Source organism: Gymnoscopelus microlampas (genome assembly GCF_963454915.1).
Source record: "Gymnoscopelus microlampas genome assembly, chromosome: 22".
Classification (NCBI taxonomy): Eukaryota; Metazoa; Chordata; class Actinopteri; order Myctophiformes; family Myctophidae; genus Gymnoscopelus; species Gymnoscopelus microlampas.
In genome coordinates this window covers 35,300,769-35,325,334 of record NC_139959.1, presented here as the reverse complement: position 1 = coordinate 35,325,334, position 24,566 = coordinate 35,300,769, and the positions used below count along the sequence as shown (strand labels likewise).

General features: G+C 40.8%; 1 protein-coding gene and 1 long non-coding RNA gene across 2 annotated transcripts in view; both read right to left on the bottom strand.

Moving 5' to 3' along the window:
- Positions 1-24,566, bottom strand: part of LOC311038482 — a 389,296-nt gene that overhangs the window by 252,022 nt on the left and 112,708 nt on the right. The gene's annotated exons all lie outside the window — the stretch shown is intronic.
- LOC311039043 (phthioceranic/hydroxyphthioceranic acid synthase-like) lies at positions 11,334-24,207 on the bottom strand (the record flags this gene model as incomplete). Its single annotated transcript, XM_084048685.1, has 6 exons — positions 11,334-16,895; positions 18,403-18,584; positions 20,036-20,242; positions 21,236-21,396; positions 21,901-22,054; positions 24,150-24,207. The coding sequence occupies 6 exons, from the start codon at positions 24,205-24,207 to the stop codon at positions 11,334-11,336; spliced, it is 6,324 nt and encodes a 2,107-aa protein (XP_083904811.1).

The following is a 24,566-nucleotide window of genomic DNA, read 5'->3' as shown; positions in this document are numbered from 1 at the left end:
AAATTAAAATAAAGTAACCTGAATGAAATGGACTTTTTCAAGTTGCAATAGCACACTCAGTCAAACAACAAGAAAGTCACAGGACTTTGGAAATCTTAATTTGAAATTCTATTGAATTAAACTCTAATTGAAAGCTGATCCATATGATTATTGATGATGTTCCTATCCAACATATGTCTCTCCCAGCCTCTCATCTGACCTCTAACATCATCAGACCTGGTCTCACAGTGTTGCTGCTGCTGCTGTTGATGCTGCTGATCAGGGTGCTCTATCGTCTCTGGACGGTAATTATACATCTTTATCTAATGAAAGACTGCAATGCAAATGAAGTAGCTACACTGTTTGTATTGAGGAGAGCCACATCCAATCCACTAAGTTAAAGGGGAATACCACACATTTTCGATCAGTGACATACGCACAATGTACTTTTGGCTCCGCCCTCTAGGCTGCTGCATTCACTAGAATGGGGAATCTCACTTCCAGCTGAAACAGTGTGACTTGTAGTAGTTTATAATGGCATTATGGTTATATGTCACATTTCACAAAACATAGCACTTGTAGATGATAGAGATCAATTGGCTGAAAATGCTCTAATAAGTCTTAACTTTACATTCAAGGTGTTCAATGTTGAAAATGAGTGGTATTCCCCTTTAAAGTTGTGTGCTGCTGCTGTGTTTCTCCAGGCCACCAGAGGACAGAATGCAGAAGTGGAGAACGTTGAGTTGGTTTATTATAATGTAAGACGGGAGAACGTTGAGATAGTCTATTGCAACGTCGTCAGTTCTGATGCCGAAGCTGCCGGACCCAGTGAAGAGACAGAATACCACCAGTATGAAGAGATAGATGTCCATGTAGTTTCTGAACCTGGACCCAGTGAGGAGACAGAAGACCACCAGTATGAAGAGATAGATCCCCAAGTAGGTGGTGAATCTGGACCAAGAGGAGAGACTCGACACCACGTGTATGAGGTGGATCTCTAAGGAGGTTCTGAAGCTGGACAGAGTTGATCCAGCTCGGTTGAGGCTAGCCTCGATCTCCAGGCTTTTATATTCCTTCGTGTTTTTCTCAAAAATAAGAGCCTGGACCAAGCTGTTGACATTCCTGGCATAGGAAGTGGGAGTCAACCTTTCATTTCCCCAACCAACCAGAGTGCAGTGGGTGTCGCTTACAGTGGGTGTTGCTGTGACGTCAGGGCTCTCAATACTGCACATTGGGGGAGGAGGAGGGGCGCGGGGCTGACGGACAGATTGGTGAACCAATGGGATCCCACAGATGTTTTCTCCGGAGATTTTGAACCCGCCCCTCCAGGCCAGACATCAGACAGGCTAGGGCAGGCTAGGTTGAGGCAGGACATCACCTGTATGAGGTGGATGAGCTCTAATGAGCTCTTCTAACATACATTTTGTTCTCTGTTTATATTGGTGCGGCTTATTGTCTGTATCGGCCGAGAACGAGGGTGTCTATCCCCTTATCAATGCCCTCATCTGGAGAGAGAGGAGAGAAGGAGGACAGGCATCATGTAGAACAGGGGATAATTGCTGCTGATGTGAAGTGACAATTGACTGGATTGTATAGTCCTTCTTATCTGTAGTGTGCGCTGATGTTCCCCATTCAGATTCAACAATCAACTTGGATTCGAATTCATGAATCCATAATAATGGACACATGTCAACATTCCAGAAGAGGCCTTTTAGTTTCTTTACAGAGATGTATTCCAGTGCCTCCAGTCCCATTGAAACGTTGGGAATATTTTGCTACATGAGAATAGCTATTTTGTTGGAAGCAAAGTGAGAGATGGTGTTGCCTACAAAAAACTTCAATGAAATGTTAACCCACACAAAAATTCTTCACATTTTTATGTCAGAAGAGATATTTTACTACACTGAGGCCCTTGTACTGTTTTGTAATGAAAATGTTAATATATTCTTTTCTTTCTCTTGTGTAACTATTATGTGTATGTGTTTGTTACAGGATCGAGTTTTAGTCCTCACACTGAGTTTGGGTTTTGGCGCTGCTGCCTGGTCACTACCACTAGTCTTGGCCACACAGGATCAACCCCAACATTTTTTTTTATGTTGGTGTTAGCATTGCTTTTATTGGAGTTAGCATTGGGGGAGTCAGACACCTTTATAGAGAAGATGGGAAAAGGAGCTGCCGATGTCATCAACCTTCTCAAAGTAGGTGACAAACACGTCAGCTGAGAGGGATGAAGGTAAGGTGTGGGGGGGGGGGGGGGGGGGTTAAGGAGGGAGGAAAGGTTGAAAGGAGCTTCCTTGGGTTAGAAGCACATGGATTGAATCTTGGCATGGTAGAAAGAGGAGTTAGCAGTGGATAGTAGGAGAGAGAAGGCAGAAAGGACTGAGTGAAACACCTACCATCAGCTCCCAGTACTTACAACAACACCTACCATCATATCCCAGTACTTACAACAACACCTACCATCAGCTCCCAGTACTTACAACAACACCTACCATCAGCTCCCAGTACTTACAACAACACCTACCATCAGCTCCCAGTACTTACCACAACACCTACCATCAGCTCCAGTTGGCGGTGCCTGGTATCAAACCCAGAACATTGTGGTCCAAAGGCTCTACTGACTGAGCTGCCTGGACTCAAAACAGAGATTTGAGGATATATTCATAGTAATGAGGCATAATTATCAGTTTAATGTCAATGTTGATGTTTAGTAGTTGCATAGTGGTTTGATTTCTATACATGTTGTTAATAGTTTTACTTCTAAACATTCGTAGTATCAGTAAACAATAGTTTACATAGACAGGTTTTTATGAGATGATTTAAAAGCTCTTAGTGGATAATATGAGTGAAGTAATTAGTGTGGTTGCCCAACAGGGCAACCAGACTATAGTACTCTACACACCATCTTTATTAGTGTGGTTGCCCTAACAGGGCAACCAGACTATAGTACTCTATACACCATCTTTATAGATAAACTTTATTTCAAACCGCTATTTCTCCCACAGTTTTTATCCCCCAATGTTGTGCCATATGTCAAAATGACCGTTAAATAGTTTAATTGATATTGATTTATTAGTGCATTAAATTTCCCCATCCACTTTAATGTAAAAGTGAAAAAACTCAAATTCAAGTATTTTTTTCTCAGAAACCTTAACAGCTAGAGTTATCAGATTTGGAGGGATAATTCATAATTAAGTCCCAAATTATTTAACAAAATATCACACCATTCGGCCTCATGGTGGCGCTATAACAGCCCCCTTTACGTTTTGGCCCGTAACTCTTGAACCGTCCTAAAATCAAAATTTCTTTTCACCTGGATTCCTTGGGTCACGACGCATCTCCCCATATAGGCCACGCCCATTTGCGTCAGGATAGATTTTTTGATATTGATTTATTAGTGCATTAAATTTCCCCATCCACTTTAATGGGAATTGCAAAAACTCCCATTCAAGTATTTTTTTCTCGGAAACCGTAAAGGCTACAGTTACAAAACTTGGAGGGGAGGTTAATAGTTTTTTGAAAAATTATTAAGAAAATAATCACACCAGTCGGCCACATGGTGGCGCTATAACAGCCCCCTTTACCTTTTGGCCTATAACTCTTGAACCGTAGGTCGTAAAATCAATTTTTTTTTCCCTGGATTCCTAGGGTCACGACGCATCTTCCCATATAGGCCACGCCCATTTTCGTCAGGATAGATTTTCCGCCATTTTGAATTTTCTTCAAAACACACTTTTTGCCCCTTTTCCTTAATTTTTTTTCCAAATCTCACACAAATCGGTACACGTGATCCATGGACCCATGCGATAAACCTTTCCAAGCGGAATTTTGATAGTCCGTACCGTCCGTCCGTAAATGGCTTCCAAAGTTAGCGGGAGGGGCCCGTTTGACCAAAAATGCCATAAATCACGAACGAAACGTCCGGTCAATCCCAAATTTGAATCACATGTCGAGGGTGGTATACTAAACCAATCCCCAAAAGCATTTCTACTTTGATCCATAGGGGGCGCCACGAATGCTCAAAATGTAACCGTTTGATGCAAAAACCTTATTTTGGGGGGATCGATCCTCTCAAAATGAAACGCAAGAGATCTCAGGAGTGACGTGACGATGTAATCGGCGCAGTCTCCGACGGTATTCCTCCCGGCGTATTGCTCGAGTCCCGACCGGCGTCGGCGCAACCACACTTTGCAATTGCCAATTGCGACGCGTCTAGTTTATAGATAAACTTTATTTCAAACCGCTACTCCTCCCACAGTTTTTATACCCTAATGTTGTGCCATATATCAAAATGACCGTCTTGATCGGGAATCGTGCGCGTGTATAGGGCTAAGAGATTGGTTGAATACTTTAATTGATATTAATTTATTAGTGCCATTAAATGTCCCCATCCACTTTAATGGAAAAGTGAAAAAACTCAAATTCAAGTATTTTTTTTCTCAGAAACCGTAAGAGCTAGAGTTATCAGATTTGGAGGGATAATTCATAATATTGTCCGAAATTATTGAAAAAAATATCACACCATTCGGCCTCATGGTGGCGCTATAACAGCCCCCTTTACGTTTTGGCCTGTAACTCTTGAACCGTAGGTCCGAAAATCAAACTTGGATTCCTTGGGTCACTACGCATCTCCCCATATAGGCCACGCCCATTTGCGTCAGGATAGATTTTTTGATATTGATTTATTTCTGCATTAAATTTCCCCATCCACTTTAATGGGAATTGCAAAAACTCCCATTCAAGTATTTTTTTCTCGGAAACCGTAAGGGCTACAGTTACAAGATTTGGAGGGGAGGTTAATAGTTTTTTTCGAAATTATTATGAAAAGAATCACACCAGTCGGCCACATGGTGGCGCTATAACAGCCCACTTTACCTTTTGGCCTATAACTCTTGAACCGTAGGTCGTAAAATCAAAATGTCCTTTTCCCTAGATTCCTTGGGTCATTACGCAGCTCCCCATATAGGCCACGCCCATTTGCGTCAGGATAGATTTTCCGCCATTTTGAATTTTCTTCAAAACACACTTTTTGCTCCTTTTCCTACAATTTTTTTCCAAATCTCACACAAATCGGTACACGTGATCTATGGACCCCTGCGAAAAACCTGTCCAAACGACATTATGATAGTCCGACCGGCGTCGGCGCAACCACACTCTGCAATTTCCCCGGAATTGCGACGCGTCTAGTTCTAGTTGGTATGTATATATTGTTTTTTTCTAAAGCTCATAAATGTTTGTTAATTCATGTAAAGTTGACTGTTTGGATTTCTTGTTACACATTGTTACACCGTTGAATTTATAAAACAACCCTTTTATATATATAATAAATGTTTACTTGTATACAGTAGGTTGTCATTGGTTAATTTTGGGGAAGAAAATGTCCTTGGGTCTGACACTGATAATACTAAGTAAAAACAATCTGTAAATATAATTAAAACACCAACAAATCCAACAGAGTTCATTATACAGTACAGTATCCAGTGGTTTATTGCAGGTGTTGAACACATGAAACAACAACTCATTATGGACCTGCTATTCCATTGACTTGCCAATACATTATAGCACATGGGTCTTCAACAGGGGGTCCGGGACCCCTAGAGGGTCCTCAGAGTTACTACAAGGGGGCCGCCAAATCTGTGTGTGATAGAAACATATTTTCTTTTTTACATTAACCACTTGAACCCTAATATCCCTATTCTGGAGGGAACATTAGCCAACAATAGCAGATCTACAAGCTCACAATGTGTCGCACTGAGCTTGTAGATCTGCTATTTTTGGCAAAGAGATTTGGTGTAGACTGTAGAGGGAATAAGACCAGACCAAGAGTAAACCAGAGCAGAGGTCTGGTAATCTGTGGACAGGACCCAGTAGGGAGAGCCTGGAACACCTGGACAAAAAAGTACCATTTGTAATTGAACCGTGTATTGATTTATCAAATCAAACTTTATAGCACATTTCCAAGACCAAGGTTGAACCAAAGTGCTGCACAGAGCATATTAAATACAGACAGGCAAGAAAAAGAGGAAATAAATAAAAACAGAGAAAAAGAAAGAAGCTAAATAAATTGAACATGACACAATAAGAAAATGAAACAACATAATCAATTATTATGCAGCTTATCAAAGGTGTGTCGTGAGGGCCAGGGTAATTACACGGTCAAACAGCATTAAAAGCTAGCGAGAAAGAATTCAGGATTTAAAACATCCTCAGGCTCAAGACATTCAGAATCAACTTTATTGTCACATCACAGGTTTACAGGTCTTAAACAGTGGGTGAAATTAGTTTTTGTGCAAGCTCCATTGTTTTTGTTATTTTTACATTATTATATAGTAGGCCTTATAGTAGCGGGCGGCCATATGCGGCCTTATGGGGCTATGGCCTTATGGGGCGGCCATAGCTGAGTGGTTAGTGAGTCCGCCTAGGGAGCCAGAGGCCCTGGTTGCCCCAGGTTCGATTCCAGGCCAGGTCAGCATATGTGTCGATGAAATGAAATTTGTCCCTGAGCAAGACTCTTAACCCCTAATTGCTCTCAGGTTCTCATTGGAAACAAGACCGCAAGGACTTTCATGAACGACCTGTTAAAAGGAATTATCCTTATCCTTTAGGCCTACTATAACAGTGGAAATGGACCATGGTCACTGGGGGTCCCTGCTAGGGGCTTGACTGTATTTCTATGTAGCCTATAGGGGAGACGAGTGTTATCCTGGAATTTGCCACGGCACAAGGTGGAACTACCAGTCAAAGCGAAGACTGGCCAATCACAGCGCGTCCTCGCCGGACATGCTTGCAGAGACTCTTGGGTAATGAAGTCAAAGACTTTGGCTGCCATGTTATTTGTGTCCAAAGTGGCCACTGATACCCCAAACTACATAGTGCTGCTTTAAGTTTAGGCGTTTGTCACCCTGTCCAGATGTGTTGTCTGTCATGATCTGTGTCCTTTCTTATCCCTGTTGTGATTCATAGTGTTCCTTGTTTCCTAGCTTTTAGTTAGTGTTTTACTTTTCTCTTGTGTTCCTAAAAGTATTGTGTATTTCTTGTTTCTTAGTTCCAGTTGAGCTTTACTTTGTTTTACTTGGTACCTTTATTTTGTAGTATGTCAGTGTCTCCTGGTTATCCCTGTTGTGATTCATAGTGTTCCTTGTTTCCTAGCTTTTAGTTAGTGTTTTACTTTTCTCTTGTGTTCCTAAAAGTATTGTGTATTTCTTGTTTCTTAGTTCCAGTTGAGCTTTACTTTGTTTTACTTGGTACCTTTATTTTGTAGTATGTTAGTGTCTCCTGGTTTCCTCTGTTGCTCCTGTTACCTGTCTTGTCTCACCAGTCCTGTGATTAACCAATGTCTTGCACCTGTGTCCTTTTAGTTGTAGTCCATCCCTGTGTTGATTGCCTGTTGAGTTCACCTGTGACCTGTTAGTCCTTGTGCCTATATGAACCCAAACCCCCATGTGGTTTGTTCTTCAACAGGTTATTGTATATCTTTCTACTCCTTTCTAAATGTGTCTTTTATTATACTGCGAGCTGCTTTGATAACTGGACTTCCCTCCCAACAATAAAGGTCTATCTATAAGCACACGTTTTTACAGTAGAATTCTATTGCCTATCCCTAATTGTGGGCTCGCAGCAGCAGTAGGCAGTAGCAACACTGTTTTGCAATAATGATAACTGTATTGTGGTAGGTTTGATAAATCTTCCACAATACTGAACCAACTTGCACCCTAAGGCCACCTAATGTGAATGTGCTGCCCAGGACCAGAACTGTGGCTGACATTAAAGTTATTTGCTGTCTAGACTTTCTTTCTTGCTGTTCCTTGCCTATATGTATGCTCTATAAAAAAATATAGTCCAACATATTCTCCTTCATTCCTGTTGTTTCCCACGTATTACCACTTTTCATATATTTGGCAAAGGGCACTGCTGTATGTATGCAGTGGCAGAGCTACTACATATTGTTGTAGGGTAGTAGCTTCTGGGTCAAACAAGTAACATGTTATCCAGGGGAGGCATACGTAAGTCCGACATCCCATTACTCCGACTACGTGGCTTCCGCGTGCGGGTTAGGGTTAGGGTTCGGGTTAGGTATAGGGTTAGTATAGTAAACGTCGGAGGCATGCGCTGTCGGAGGAATGGTCTGTCGGACTAACGTATTGCACCCGTTATCCAGAGACTAATAAAGTTTGAGGATGCAAAACAAATGTATGAACACAGGGGTCTTCAACATTTTTAGGCCAAGGACCCCCTAGCTGAGAGAGAGATGAAGCAGAGACCCCCTCTATATTGTGTAAAATTGCGTTCGAGATTCAACTTTGTTTGTTTACTTGGTCTGCTCTTTTTTCCCTCTACACCTACAACTCTTTGCCAAAAATAGCCGATCTACAAGCTCACAGCGCCTCGCAGCGCGAGGCGTTGTGAGCTTGTAGATCTGCTACTTTTGGCTAAAGTTATCCTCAGAAGAGGGATGCTAGGGTTCAAGTGGTTAATGTAGAAAAAAAAATCATATCACACAAAGATTTGGCAAACCCCCTGTAGTAACTCTGAGGACCCCCTAGGGGTCCTGGACCCCCTGTTGAAGACCCCTGTATTAACATATGCCTGTAGATGTGTCACGCTGACAGTAGTCCAGGGGCCAACACTGATATTTTCACAAATTGGTACCACCTAAGGTGACCGTAAAGTTTTTGTATTTTTGTCTTCCTATATGTCTCTAGTTTATATTTTGGTATGATAACCCTTCCAATCTTGTAGCTTAATGGCAGTTATCACTACCTACCGGCTAATGTATCCGGTAGGAGACACAAAGTAGAATCTTTGTGTCTCCTACCCCGGGCATCAAATTATTGCGACAAAAAACAAAATATATCCATGTATTCAAGGCTTCATGGGGTGTGCAATTTATAGAAAATAAAGATTTTTTTGGGTGAACTCCTCCTTTAAGTTTTTCAGGGGGACTCTCTACCCATTCAGCTATGACCACCCTAGACCGAAGGAGGTCAACTTTTACAAGCTTATGGAAAGCAGTCTTTTTTTAAGCAAACACCAAAAATCTGAGAAGTTATCAATTGCACACCCCATGAAGCCTTGAATACATGGATATATTTTGTTTTTTGTCGCAATAATTTGATGCCCGGGGTAGGAGACACAAAGATTCTACTTTGTGTCTCCTACCGGATACATTAGCCGGTAGGTAGTGATAACTGCCATTAAGCTACAAGATTGGAAGGGTTATCATACCAAAATATAAACTAGAGACATGTAGGAAGACAAAAATACAAAAACTTTACGGTCACCTTAGGTGGTACCAAAATATGGCTTGGCCCCTGGACTACAGGTAACATGTGCGAGACGGGCACTGGAAAGAGTGTGAGTGTCATGCTGACAGATTGCTTATTTATTTGTATTCTAGCTGGCTTTGTGTTAATTCCTTTTGATCTTGATCTTGTGTGCATGCATGCCTTTCTTATTTCATTTTGAGTTGCTTTGGAAGCCAGTCTATTGTGTTAGTGTCAACATTTTAGCATTGATGACTCCAAATTGGTGAGTTGAACAGGTGCAGGGCATGAGCTAACGACTCTATTGCAGGCTTATTTTTTTAACTATGATTGCAGGCTGCTATTGGTGCATGGCTGGAAGGCGCCCCCTATGTAACGGCCACTGTTGGAGAGTGAGGTAAGGACCCCCAATTGGAAAGGGAAGTAGAACCCCCCCACACACTTTACTCTGCTGTATTCTGCATTTTAAATACTGGGACCTGTGGAATCAATGACTCTTACAGTACTTTTAATGGCTTTTAACCCTGGACGGCTCTGAAAGACCCCCCAACCAAAAGAGACATTGGACTGATGCATTCCTATTCATAAAACAATGTGATGTATGGTACAATGGGAGAACGATGCTCAATAATCAATCAATAATTTGGCATGACTGAAAACGGATGTTTTAGCCCATTTTTTTTTCTTTCTCACACAAATGAAGCAATTAACATGTGCATAGAAGTAACATTTCAAATACTACATGGTGAAATGTTAATTTGATAATTGCTTGGCTAGGAGTTGGATATCCTGTACGTATGGCTTAGCCTACAGCCCCACCTAGGGACATTCCATGTCCCATGCAGCTAGGCCTGTCACAATGATTACATAATCGTCTAATCGCTATTATTTTAGATAATCGCAATTATTTTTGCATAATCGTTTGCATGTTGAACTTTTTTCACACATTTTCAAATATAAAAAAAGCAGAAATGGCAGATCTACAAGCTCAATAAGCTGAAGCATGTATCAGCTTGTGGATCAGTCACAAAGTGACACGTAAGCTTTGTAGATCAGCTATTTCTGCTGTTTTTACATGCATAAAAGTATATCATGCGGGGACATAGATTGGTGAAGCAATAGGAGGCGCCGCACTGCTCCCGGCGCCTGGGTTTGGATCCGCCCTTCGAGACCATGGATGGGGCTCGTTCTCTCAGTCTACATTTAGTTTGACCGGCGGTCTCCCTGGTAGGAGACTCAAAGGAGACATTAGCATCTTTCCATCAAATTATTGTCTTAGGAATGCGACAAAAACAAAAAGATCTCCATGAATTCAATGCTTCATGCCGTGGGGTGTGTAATTGATAGAAAATAAGAAATATTCTGGGTGAACAACTCCTTTAAAGTGCTAAGACAGGTAACTGAAGCTAACTGAACCCTTTCCAGTCCATACAAAAATACTGAGAGTAGTTTCTGCAATCTTTTTTATTTGTGGAATGAAGAATTCATGGCACAATACATGTCTCTCTTCTCAAACAAGTTGAAAAAAACAACTATTAAATGTAGAATAAAATACATATTTATATCATAAAGTAAAAGCATTTTATTCAAACAATTTTCTGCAAATCTTTTTATTCTCATTTTACAATGTGATTATGTTACAGCATTGTCAAAGATGTAAATAGCCCTGTGGACCGCTGTCATTGGACTCATGCTCAGTGTCTTTTTGTTTTTTCTGGCATAACAACACATTGCTCATTTTTTATACCAGTGCCAGCATTTCTGTTAATCTGAATCTCCTATTTTGTTATGTTTTTTTTTAATTTTTTTTATCTATAATTTTAAGATTCTGGTTTTGTAACTGCCAGGTTTCTGTTTCCCTTTTTCATACCCACTTTTAATGTTGTTTTCTGTGAACAAATTATTTTCACTGAACAAGAGCAAATAAGTGTCATATAAAATCCACCCATGTCAGCTTCAGGATCACTCTTGCCAGTTTTCTAGCAGTTGGTGTCAGAAAAACAGAGAAGGTGTTAGCCAAGAAGAATTAGCAAAAATGTTACAATCATAATATGATACTTTGACTATGTACACTTTCTGTGTTTGACAGTTCTACAGCCTTGTTGAAAAATCATCTATCTCTTGAATCAAGGTGGACCCTTGGTCATCGTTCATATGTTCGCTGCTAGTTCCTTCAGTTACGATGGTTACCAATGTTGACATTGTGGCATTGGGGTTCAGCAGTTTGACCAGAGGCACATTCACACCTCTGTCCTGAAAGATGAGGTTCTGCAGAGTCATCGCCTGCATTGAGTCAACGCCTAAAGAGGAGAGCAACAATTCCTCACTCAACTCACTCTTATCAATGCCAACGGTCTCACTAAGTAGAGATTTGACATAGTCACTTGGTGTGACTGAGTCTGCTTGTTTTGTCTGTGAATCCAACTGTTTGGATTTTTGGTGGGTCTCTTCCACCAAAGATGACAAACGCATTGACAAAGCAGCATTTTGGGAGAGGACGCTGTACCTGATGTTTTTGAAGTTAAACCTGCACACAGCCTGTTGGGGTCTGTTGATCACAAGGCATTGTTCCAAACTTGCGTGAATGTCAGTAACATCCAGCACCATGATTCCCTTTGCTTCCAGAAACTTATGGAAGTGTTCCTTGTTCAAAAGAAGACCCAGGTTCAAAGCCCCCCAGTTGATAGACTGGCCTGGGAGCCCAAGCTTGCGTCTATAATGGCAGAATGTGTCGAGGAACGAATTGGCTGCTGCATAATTTACCTGTGCTGCATTTCCTAGGAAGGAGGAGATGGAGGAGTAACACACAAAGTAATCTAACTCACAATGTTGAGTTGCATGATGCAGATTCAGAACACCATTCACTTTGGGCTTGAGGACCTTCTCGTAGAGAGATTTGTTAAGAGTTTCAATCAACCCGTCATGCAAGACAACGGCACTGTGGAACACTCCTCTGATTGGACAAGTGAGGAATTTCTGGCCAATTGTGCCGATAGTCTTGCACACATTCTCAGAGACAGATACATCACATCCCATGGCAATGATGGATGCCCCACACTGTTTCTCTACATTTTGTATTTCTTGCTTCATCTCTGTTGATGGACTGCTTCTGGAGAGTATGACAACATGTCCTCCACCTCTCTGACAAATGAACCTGACCGTTTCAAAGCCCAACCCTGTCAACCCGCCTGTCACAATGTACACAGCTTGCTTACGGAAAAGTTGTTTCTTTGTAGGCAGCAATGGAATAACAGATAGAGCACCTTTTACATCTTTTGCCAGTGCCACCACAGGCAGGGTCTTTAAGTTGAAGTAAGACTTTGATATTTCCAATTGGTGATTTTCAATACTTTCGGATGTCACTCTTTGCAAGGTAACATTCTCAAGGGTAAATGATTTCCCGTCCAAGTTCATGGACTTAAGCCAGTGGTAGACATGGGACTTCTGTGCAGTCAGGGAGCCCTTCTGTAGAACCACTGGCATTTGAATGATCTGTAGACGAACACCTTCCCTCACATTTTGAAATGTGTCCTGAGCCACTAAACACTGGGACTGAGATTCACAGACTACGATGACATTTCGTACTCCAGGAACGTTGCAAAGGTTAGCAATCATAGACTCATCAAACTGGGGCAGGAGGACGAAGGCCTCCACTTGGTTTCGATCTACAAAAGACCCATTGCACTGTGTACTACCTATGACATTCCATCCTGATTTGTGAGCTGTGAGAGTTAAAACCTTCATCAGCACAGAGTCGGGGACTGAAGATATAATCCCCAGGTTTTGTTTCTTTCCGGACAAAGCTCTGCGCAGGATCTCCCATGCTAGGACAAAGTATGAAACACAAGGTGTTCTCCTCAGGAATGGGAATCGTTTGCTACCGTAGCATGCATCTACTGGCACAGAGACTGTGGTTCCTGCCTGAACAGGGTAACAAGCAACAACATGATCTCCAACTTTAAACTTTCTAACATCCTTTCCAACTGCTGTGATCGTGCCACTGAAATCCAGAGCGAGCAGATTATGGTTCTGGGATGCTTGTTTGTTGTAGTAGATTGTCTGGCCATATTTCATATTAGAAATGCTGACAGGATAATAGTCAGAAGTATGAGCACACATCTTACTGATCTGAATTTCAACCGATGACTCTGCAACTGGCTGGCGGTCATTATGATTGAAAGGAACAGCGGACAGCTTGGTCATTGTATATGCATCAGCTGTCTGAAGGATACAGGGATCAGACACTGTGGAGCAGAAGTTGCCGTCAGAGCTGTTAATGTCACTTTTAATAGGGGTACGGACAATGGAAGGTTTCAAAACTGACCCATCTTTCACTACCAATTCTGGATACTTACTGCATGGGTATGATCTCAGGATCTGAGACAGTGCAGTGATGTCCTTAGTAGAGATGGAACTTATGTCAATCAGTTGAAAAGAAAGCTCTGGTATCTCTGCAGCCAATGCTCTTGTCATGCCAAACAGAGCAAAGCCTGGGCTTATGTGGTCTACTGTGTTTTCAGCAGCACGGTAGGTTATTGCTCTGATGGAGTTAGGGAACTTCATAAGCTTCAGTTCAACGACTATTCGGCGGAATATCTCACAGCAGCTCACCAAATTCTTCAGGACATTATCGGCTAACACCGAAGAGAGATCTTCTTTGCCCCACAAAAACAAGACCTCATCAAAATATTTCCCTACGTCTGTGATGTTGAGATTTACCAAAAGAGTATGGAATCCATGACTCAAGATTTCCTTTGCATGTGAGAAGGAAATGAACCGAGATCTTGAGTCCAGGTGTTGTTGCATGGCTTTAGCTATGCCTAACCGGTCACTGAAGACCAAGGCCTTTGGAAGATCAGGGGATGTGATGTTTTCAGAGACAACATTGTATTCATTGTGGTAGAAGTATTCCTCAACCACATGAGTGTGACTCCCAAGGTACTTGACCAACACATGTTTGACCTCCACCAGCACTCTGCCCTCTAGATCTGTGAAGAAGCCACAGACTTCAAAGTGATCAACACCCAAATCAGTTGCTCTAATGTAGATAATCATCTCATGTTGAAGTGGCTCCAGCACTGTCACCCTTCCAATTTTGACAGGGAATCCTGGCCTTCCAGTGAAATTATATGCTATCGTAACAGGGAGAAGTTGCATCAAGAAGTCAAATACAACAGGATGGATGCAGTAGTCGTGTAACTGGGGCCTTAAGTCCTCTGGAACTGTTACAACTGAATATGCCTCCATCAAATCCTCCCCATAATACACATCCCCCTTATTCTGGAAAACATTCCCGTGCTGAAAGCCCGCCCGAGAAAGATACAAATAGAGCTCTTTAAAGCTCACGACAGATTTGCATCTTTTGTAGATGGAATTTAACGCAATACTCTTCTCTTCAATGACCCTTTCTTGCTTGCAAGCTATTGTGCCTGATGCATAAATGCGAGATGAAGAGAACACCTTGAAAGTAGAATCATTCCCTGCTGGCACTAGTTGCACTTTCATTTCTGGAGTGTTCTGCATCAATTCGAATGGACTCTGAAAATTTACACTCAGTTGAAGGGAGCTGAGTGGTATCTTTGGCCTGGTGTTTGCCATGAAAGCAGCCAAACCCAACTCGATATAGAAAGCACCAGGTACGATGGGTGTGCCGTTGTATTTATGCTCCTGCAGGTAGGATGATGAGTCAGACAACAGATCACAGCTGAATGTGTTGCTGTCCTTGCCAGTTTGACGCAGCACAGGGTGGTCAGTTGTTGTGCTTCTCCGTGCCATTTCAACGACTACATCCCGTTTAGAGCTATCAAACTGGTATCTTGGGAAGGGCAATGGGGATGTCTCACATCCTCTGTAGAACTGGCTCCAGTCTACGGTAACCCCCAGCTCAAAAAGCTTAGACACAAGGCTCAGCATTGTTTCATGATCTTTATCTGGCAGAACTGATCCAAGAACAGGGGTGTTGTTTCCTAGAGTTTCCATGATGTTCCTTTGGAGGGCTCTCCTTGGGCCTATCTCTACAAACACTGCATTCCTCTTTCCTTTAGATGCTGCTCTCACTGCCTGCTCAAATAATACTGGCTCCCGGACATTCCTGGCCCAGTACATGCCTGTGCTAAAATCATGCTGCGTTACCTCCTTGCCTGTCACTGTCGAGATCAGCTCTGACTCTAGGTCATTCACCTGTAAGGAGCCGATACTGTGTGTTATGTCAGACAGAATTGTATCCATCATGTGGCTGTGGTAAGCGGCAGGGACATTCAGAACACGGAGGAACAGATTCTGACTACTGTCTGATGCATGTAACTCACTGTAGAGGCTTTCTATAGCATCTGCATCACCAGAGAGAGTGCAGGACTGGGGACTGTTGACGGCAGCTAGGCAAACCTTGTTAGAATAACGAGGGATAACATTGAGAACCTCTGACACAGCCATGTTGCTGATCACCAGCATCTTGCCTCCTGTAACCTTGCTCTGGAGGCTACTGCGGTGGTAGATCACCTTCACTGCATCCTCAAGAGACAAGAGGCCAGAACAGTGAGCAGCAGCGACCTCACCAACAGAGTGCCCAAGAATGGCATCAGGTTTGACACCCCAATACTTGAGGAGGGTGGCAATGCCAACCTGTATAGCAAATAGGAGTGGTTGGATGACATCTGGGCTTGAGAAGTCACTACTCTCAAATTCACTCTCAAGTCTATCCAAAAGGCTCAGTCTACTGAATCTTTGGAAGAGTTGCTCAATCTCTTTGACCTTTTCTCTGAATACAGTCTCCTGTTTCAATAGCTGCTTACACATGCCATGGTAGGTCACACCATTCCCACAAAAGACAAACACCAGCTTCACATCTGAGAAGGAAGGGGTGATATTTTTACTCAGTGCCGATTTTACTTGGCCTTTAAGCTCGGCCAGAGAAGAAATCACGATGGCCTTCCTGTATTTGTGTTTTAGATGGCTTCTTCGACAAGCTGATGTGTACACCAGCGAGTCTAGGTCAACAGTGCTGTCTGCATCTACCTGTTTAATGGTGTCTTCCATTGTGGAAATGAGGGAGTTAGGTGAATTTGCTGACATGACCAAATACGTATTTTGTTTCCATGTACTCGTTTGAGGAAAGCTTGTCTGTTTGTGTTGTTTGACAATAACATGTGCATTTGTTCCTCCAAAACCAAAATTGTTTACCCCTGCAATTCTTTCACCAGAGAAATTCCACATCTCTACTTCAGTAGGAATCTTTATATTTAGGGCTTTGGCATCTATACTGGCACTGTGTTCTGAGTAGAACAAAGTTGGAACAATGGTCTCATGCTTCATCATTAACAGTACCTTAATGAGCCCTGCCACCCCAGCTGCAGACTCTGTGTGTCCAATGTTGCTCTTCACAGAGCCGATGCGGAGTGTCTCTGAATCTGGATGCCTGGCTTTGGCGATGACGTTTGAGATGCTCCCAGCCTCTGTTGGGTCTCCAACCGGGGTTCCAGTCCCATGTGCCTCTATGTACTGGACGTTCTGCAGGTCAGACTCTGAGTAGATTGTGCGCAGCAGCTCCTCTTGTTGAACCATGGAGGGTTTGGTGATCGGAGAGACTGTATGACCATCTTGGTTGACTGCCGTTTTGGTAATGACACCCCATATATGGTCGTTCTCTTTTAAAGCCTGTGCAAATAATAAGCAATTGTAATGTTATCAAGTAGATAAGACTTTCTGTCATGGCCTTTGGTAGGGCACTCCACATTTTGGTGGCAGTATAGTAGAATGCATTATTTCCCCCATGTTTTTGCCGAATTTAGGTGGAACAAGGTCAGAGGAGCTCCCTCGTGCCCACGGGCGTTTCTCATCACGCTAGGGAAGTAGTTTTGACAGGTTCATATGGGCACTGTTCCTGACCAGGGATCATCACCATACTGTCTTGTGGTGGACATTTTGGTCGAAATTACATTTTTGCCACGGACATACAAAATGAGTTGCCAACAATATTACCAGGAACACATAAAAAGCTAGCCCTGAATGACCATTTAACAGGTTTCTAACTCTAAGAGTGTACAAATGGAACCAAATGGACTCTTACAGGTCCATTTGGTTCCGTTTGTACACTCAGAGATATGGTGGTCCTTGCAAATAAAACATTTGAGAACCACTGGTACTAGTAGAGGACTCCTAAATTGTCATATTAGTGTCATAGTAAATCAGTGTCATACATATTCTGAAGAAAGCCTGGAGACTTGACATTCAGTAATTGCGTCTTATGAGGAAAATAATAACATTATAATGGTGTGTAAATCAAAAATTTGCCACAGACAAGACCAAGTCTTTGCCACGGACACATTTTTCCGTGTACGGACATATTGATGACCCCTGTTCCTGACAGAGGTCAGTCTGTCTCGCAGTGATTGATGATACATTTCCACCAAAACGATATGCACAGCTACCAGCTTCCATTCGTATGCTTTTAGAGTTAAATCAACGTTTTGTTTGGATTTTTCCGTGTGCTGTGAAATCTTCTGTTGACTCTAATACAAATGATTTATTATTTACTGCAGTATTAGCCCTGAAACATGACTGTCATATCATGACAGTTATGGCCATGGCTGCCATATCATGACAGTGATGGCGCTACTTGTTCCTGTTTTTTATTTTTATTTCTCCATTTACAACTCGTACATCTACATAAACGTTCAGATTTCAAATATAACGTGCTGACCAAACGGCCACGGATGTAACAAGTTAAAACACCCGGGTCTAAGTACCTGTATCTTCCGTATTGTTCAATAAAAAGCATTTTACTCCTATCGGCTGCCATTTTTTCATAGTTATAATGTATCAGGGTGCAGTACACCTCCCAACCGATAGGGTCGTTGAAAGCATATGGAGAAAATTCGGAGAATATGGCCACCGATCGGATTAAAATGCTTTTCATTGAACAATGGAAGGGAAAGATACGGGTACTCAGACCCGGGGCGTTTTAACTTGTTACATCCATGGCCATGGGGTCAGCACTTTATATTTGAAATCTGAACCTTATGTAGATGTACAGGTTGTAAATGTAGAAATTTCAAAGACCAGGAACAAGTAGCGTCATGACGCTTGTGACATACGAGCGTCGTGTGAACCATGGCTACAGTATTTGCTATACCAATGCTATAGTGTTTTTGTCAATCCGTACCTTTCTCAATGGTTTCAGCAGAACAAACCCACAGCCCTCTCCTCTGCCGTAGCCATCAGCTGTGCTGGAGAAAGGTTTGCAGGTTCCATCAGGTGAGATCATCTTGGCCTTGCTGAGAGCAACAAGGACGTTTGGCTCGAGGACTAAGTTGACTCCCCCACACAGCGCCATCTCACAGTCTCCTGATGAGAGAAAAAAAAAAAAAATTTAAGCTGTATTTCACATTGTTAATTCACGCTAGATTAATCACATGAACACTAGTATCGTTCTTCTGGGCACGTCATAAATCGTAATTGATTAACAATCGGCGAAAATAGGTGAACATTAAGGTGAAAATAGCTGATCTAGGCTATAAGCTCACATCTACAAGCTCATTGTGAGCTCTGCTATTTTCGCTATTGATGTATACAACAAAGTATATAGGGCAATGGTTCTCAAACTTTTTTACGTCAAGGACCCCCAAATTGACACTTATTAGCCTGCGGACCCCCATTTGAAAAGATATGCCAAGAACCCCCATAAGAAATGTTTTACGGCTCTAGCAGTGATTTTAAACCATTTTAATTTCAAGGACCCCCTGTTTGACATGCATTAGAGGCTACAAAAAAGGAGCCATGGATGACTTGGTTCCAGGCTTAGAATAATGAATATACATTTTTTTGGAAATCTCTATGGGGAAAAAAAAGTTTAGACGGATGCGTCACTTTCGGCACCCTCCGTCACCTCTATATTTAAACGCTGTTACAGGTAAAGTCTGGAATTCAAAATTTACTTGAGTAAAAGTACAAAAGTATTGGTATCAAAGTATACTTAAGGTACACAATGTAAAAGTACTCATTATGCAGAATGTCCCATTTCACAAGTTTTCAAATGTATAAAAATCTTTAGAAAATAGCAGATCTACAAGCTCACAATCACGACGCATTGTGAGCTTGTACAGTAGATTGGCTATTTTCAAATGGCCGAAATGTATTTAGGGCTGTAGTAGTTAATGTATGTTTTTTGTAATAATAATCAAAATCTACAAAGTAACTAGTAACTAAAGTTTTCAAACAATTGTAGTGGAGTAAAAGTAGGCTACAACATTTGTCTCTGAGATGTAGTGGAGTAGAAGTAAAATAAATACAAAATACAATAAAAAATACCTCAAAATTGTACTTAAAGGACAACTTTAAAAAAACTTTTTTTTTTACAACCAAGGTTTATGTTTTAGCTTGTAATTAAAGTAAATAAAAAAGAGTGTTAAACATTTTTTTTACTGCTTTCTATAGTTTTAGCAATTTTCGCGATATTTTTTACAGTGGGCGGGGGCATTCCGGCAGGTGGCTAAATGTCTTTTTTTACACAATAAAAAAGGTCCTGTGGTCTTTGATGGCTAGATGTGAGTTATCGGGGGCTAGAAGAGCTACTGTAGAGAAATTGACGGGTTATTGTGTAAAAAAAATACATGACGGAATGTGTGAAAAAAAAGATCGCGAAAATTGCTAAAACTATAGAAAGCAGTAAATGTTGTTTTTTTTAAACTTTTTATTTTCTTTAATTTCAAGCTAAAATATAAACCTTGGTTGTAAAAAAGAAAAACAAAGTTGTCCTTTTCATTCATTCATTCATTCATTCATACAAAACTGCCAACCTTGTTTGATGGCTTGACAGGCCAAATGAAGAGCCACAAGTGATGATGAGCAAGCGCTGTCTATAGCCATCGATGGTCCGGTGAGGTTAAAGACGTAGGAGACTCGGTTAGCAGCGATACTCATAGCCAGCCCGGTGCCCGTCCAGTGGTTGATCTCCCTTGCGTGCACGTGTCCTGCGGTTGACTCATACTCTCTGTTCATGAAACCTGCAATACACAGTGGAGGAAAAAGTACTCAAATGTTTTACTTAAGTAAAAGTATCAATACTCCAATGTTGAAGCACTCTGTTACAAGTAAAAGTTTGTAATTAAAAATGTACTTAAAAGTAAAAGTACAAAAGTATCGGTATCAAAATGTACTTAAAGTACAAAAGTAAAAGTACTCGAATGTCCTATTTCAAGTTTTCAAAATGTTTCAAAATATTTTTAAAATAGCAGATCTACAAGCTCCTAACGTGTTGCTTTGCGACGCGTTGTGAGCTTTGTATGGAAATAACGTTACGATGGGAATGATGTACGAAAACGAATTTCACCCACTTTTTTACTTTGTAAACCTGTGATGTGACAATAAACCTGATTCTGATTCTAAAATGATGGGGTGCTCTTACTACATTTGTATTATCTAAAAGTTAATAAAATGGTTATCTAAGAAATAGCAGTAATTTTCATAGATAAAAAACATAAATATGTTATTAATGACTTCACCCATTTTCTACCTATCTTCATATAATTGGTCCTCACTAATGCTCATGATAATATGGTACCATGGACAGTTATGAAACCCGCCTACCAGTGACATCATCGATGGGGAATCCAAGCTAACTGCAGGCTTTCTATTCCTGGAAAGTTAGCATGCTATAATGGAATTGTTCTCGCGTTAATAAAAATCTATTGTTTGAAAACAAAAAACAAAACATGATGTCACTGGTAGGCGTATTTCTGAAGTGTCCACAGCCCTCCTATGAGACACAGACAGAGTAGAAAGATTACCATTTTATCATGAGCATTAATGAGGACCAATTATATGAAGATAGGTCGAAAATGGGTGAAATGTTCCTTATATAGGCTATATTTCTATTTAAAAAAATATATATATATAAATACATTTGTTTCTACACAGAACAATCCTTACATATCCATTGTTACATGCTCAGTTACATTAACATTGATGATTTTATAGCTTATTTTTTACCACCGTACCCAGAAACACTCCTGTCTTTGTGCCGCTGGCCTTTTCCATGGGCAGACCAGCATCCTCTAAAGCCCTGTACACACACTGAAGAACCATCTTCTGCTGGGGGTCCATGCGCTCCACTTCACCGTCACTGATGCCAAAGAACCTGTGGTCAAATTCATTGAACCTATACAGGGAAATTCACAGACATTTGAAGTTACTTATAAAACAATGAGTTTAGTTATCAAAATATTGAAAATATAAAAAAGCTTCTTCCATCTATGTCAAACAATAAAAAAAAATATTTCTTATTTATTTACTCATCATAGGGACCTATATATTGACAGTTGTGTTTCATATTAAGATATGCATTTAAGGGATAGTTCACTCCCCAAAAAAAACATTTTTTTCTATCGATTAGTCACCACATGGAGACTTGAATTCATGACTATTTTTTTTGTTTATGTCGTATTCCCATAATTTGATGACCAGCGGACCGGTATAGGCAGCGATTCCGGTAGGAGACACAAAGGAGACTCTTGTGTCTCCTACCGGAACCGCTGCCGGTCATCATTTTTTTTGGCTTAGGAGTGTGACAAAAACTAAAACATATCCATGAATTAAAGTCTCCATGGGGTGACTAATCGAAGTCATTTTGGGGGTGAACTAGCCCTTTAATATTTAACCGTACCCCTCAATGAGAGCAGCCTTCGCCGTGCGGGACTTGCCCGCTTTGTTGTCATCAGGGTCATACCAGCTCGCTATGTCAAACCTCTCCTTGGGAATTGGCACAGAACAGTTCTTCCCATTCACAAGAACCTTCCAGAAATTGTCAAGCCCCTCTCCTGTGTACAATGAAATATGATTAATTCCTGTCATGATGTGAACATGAATATTTTAACTGCTGGAGTATTATATTCTGATAAAACTTTTGAGCTGTTGAGTTGTGCATGTCAGAAACAGTCTTTATCATGTGGAGTAAACAGGACATGTCTTAGGTGGAAATGTATCAATACCATCGATATGTAAAAAATACTGGCATCAAAATATACCTACTTACAGTACCAAAGTAAAAGTACTGAAGTGTTTCAAAATGTGTTTTTTTTTAATAGTAAAGCAAATATTAATAAAAATTATATATATATATATATATATATATATATATATATATATATATATACATATATATATATATATATATATATATATATATATATATATATATATATATATATATATATATATATACATATATATATATATAGTAGAATATTTGTCTCTGAGGTGTAGTGGAGTCGAAGTAGGCCTATGAAGTATTGAAAAATGGAAACACTCAAGTAATAGAACCTCAAAAATTATACTTAAAGGTATATTTCACTTTCTTTTTAAATTGCATCATTTTATCATCTACTCAGGCTTTTGGAAGCCCCCCAGACAGTTTCTAAGTTGCTTGATTCAGTATTTTATTGAGTAAACAAGGTATTACAAACTGCATAATTTAATCTACTTTCATTAAACCCGGTGAAGATCATTTCTTTTATGAATGGACATTTGACCAGAGCTGCTGCGGGTAATGGCGCCCTCTATAGGCTTAGTTGGCTTACCCCCTCCTCTGCGCGGTCATATCCTCTCAATGTTTACAAACATGAAACCCGTCTATACAAACCCATTGTAACTTCAAACTCCATTTTAACCATGTTAGATTTATCAAAAACACCCGTCCTTGGTTCTGGTGACTCCTACTGCCCCCTAATACGTGAGGGGGGGCAGTAAAAGTTTCGATCACTTTTTTATTTATGTAATTACATTCTTAATTAAATAAATGATGACTTCAATCTTTTGTTAGCCATGTTGTTTTATTTTTTTCATTTTCCCATTTTTTTTTAAAATAGATGAAAAAACGAATTGAAAAAACATGGTCTCCTCATGTATTAGAAGGACAACATCAGTCACCAGAACCAAGGACGGGTGTTTCTGATGAATCTAACATGTTAAAAATGGAGTTTGAAGTTACAATGGCTTTGTATAGGAAGGGGGCGTGTCTGATAAAATGAATATCAAATATCTAAATACTGAATCAAGCAACTTAAAAACTGTCTGCAGGGGCTCCCAAAGGCCTGAGTAGACCATAGAATGACCCAAAATTTGTTTGAAGTACAGTAGTTGAGTAAATGTACTTAGTTACGTTCACCACTGATCTTATCCATTCATTGTATTTACAACTCATGTAAATTATTTGTCAATTGGATTAATTTCAATTTATCCCCTGAGCAAGCAGACAGGCTCTGTTAGCTCAATGGTAAACATTTCAGCACTTAGTTACAATCCGGGGTAGAAGATGAAAGTTACATAGTGCTGCTTTAAAGCTGATATAAGTAGCCTTCTGCTGACATAATTTATTATATTCAGACGGCTAACAATGCTCCCTAAATAAATCTAGTCTCTGCGACACTTCTACAGGCTGCAGTCTTCCTCTAAAACTATTCTTTCATCTGTGAATACATGCCCGCTTGCGACTAACCAATCAGGGTGCCTCTCGTTCGGATGGTTAGACCTGTCAGTCAATCATTTTAGCCCCGGGTCAGCTGGTTCATGCACCAATGAGCTGCTACTGACAGCTACTCACAGATAACAGAATAGTTTTGGAGGCAGACTGCAGCCCCTAGAAGAGTAACAGAGACTAGATTTCTTTAGGGCGCATTGTTAGCCGTCTGAATGTAATAAAATAAAATGTAAAAATAAGCATAATTATAAGTTATTATTATAAAATTATACCCATAAGTATAATTACACCTGTGAAAGAACTAAGAAGTGGTACATGTTCTGCCAATGGCTGCTGTGCATAGAGCCTATTGTGTGATCAAAGCACTGGTAAAATCTAACCCTCTTTATTTGTGCAGTAAGAATGGTTAAAATAGCTTTTGAAAGTAAAATTCTTACCCCCTGGGAAATTGCATCCTATGCCCACAACAGCAATTCTATCTTCAACTTCGTCCATGGCTTCACTGCATCACCGTGAACAACTTCAGCCAATCTGAAATGCATTCAGTTCATCTCATCAAACTGGATGAGCAACAATTCAAATCAATGTAGAGTCGAGTATGCCTCTTACAACATGCCATTTACACCTGTATGTGTACCTGGCTTACTGGCGATACTTATAGCCCATTTTGTTTTGAAACATAGCCATGGAGAAGAAGGACTTTGATGCCCACTTGTGATAGGACTTTGCATTACCTCAGAAGTTTGATAAGTGTCCAGCAGCTCTTTTGCACGGAATGCACTTTCATCCTTCTCGCTTGGCCAGGAAAGGTCAAGGTCAGGCTGTGTAGAAATCATTTGGCTGCTCATACGACA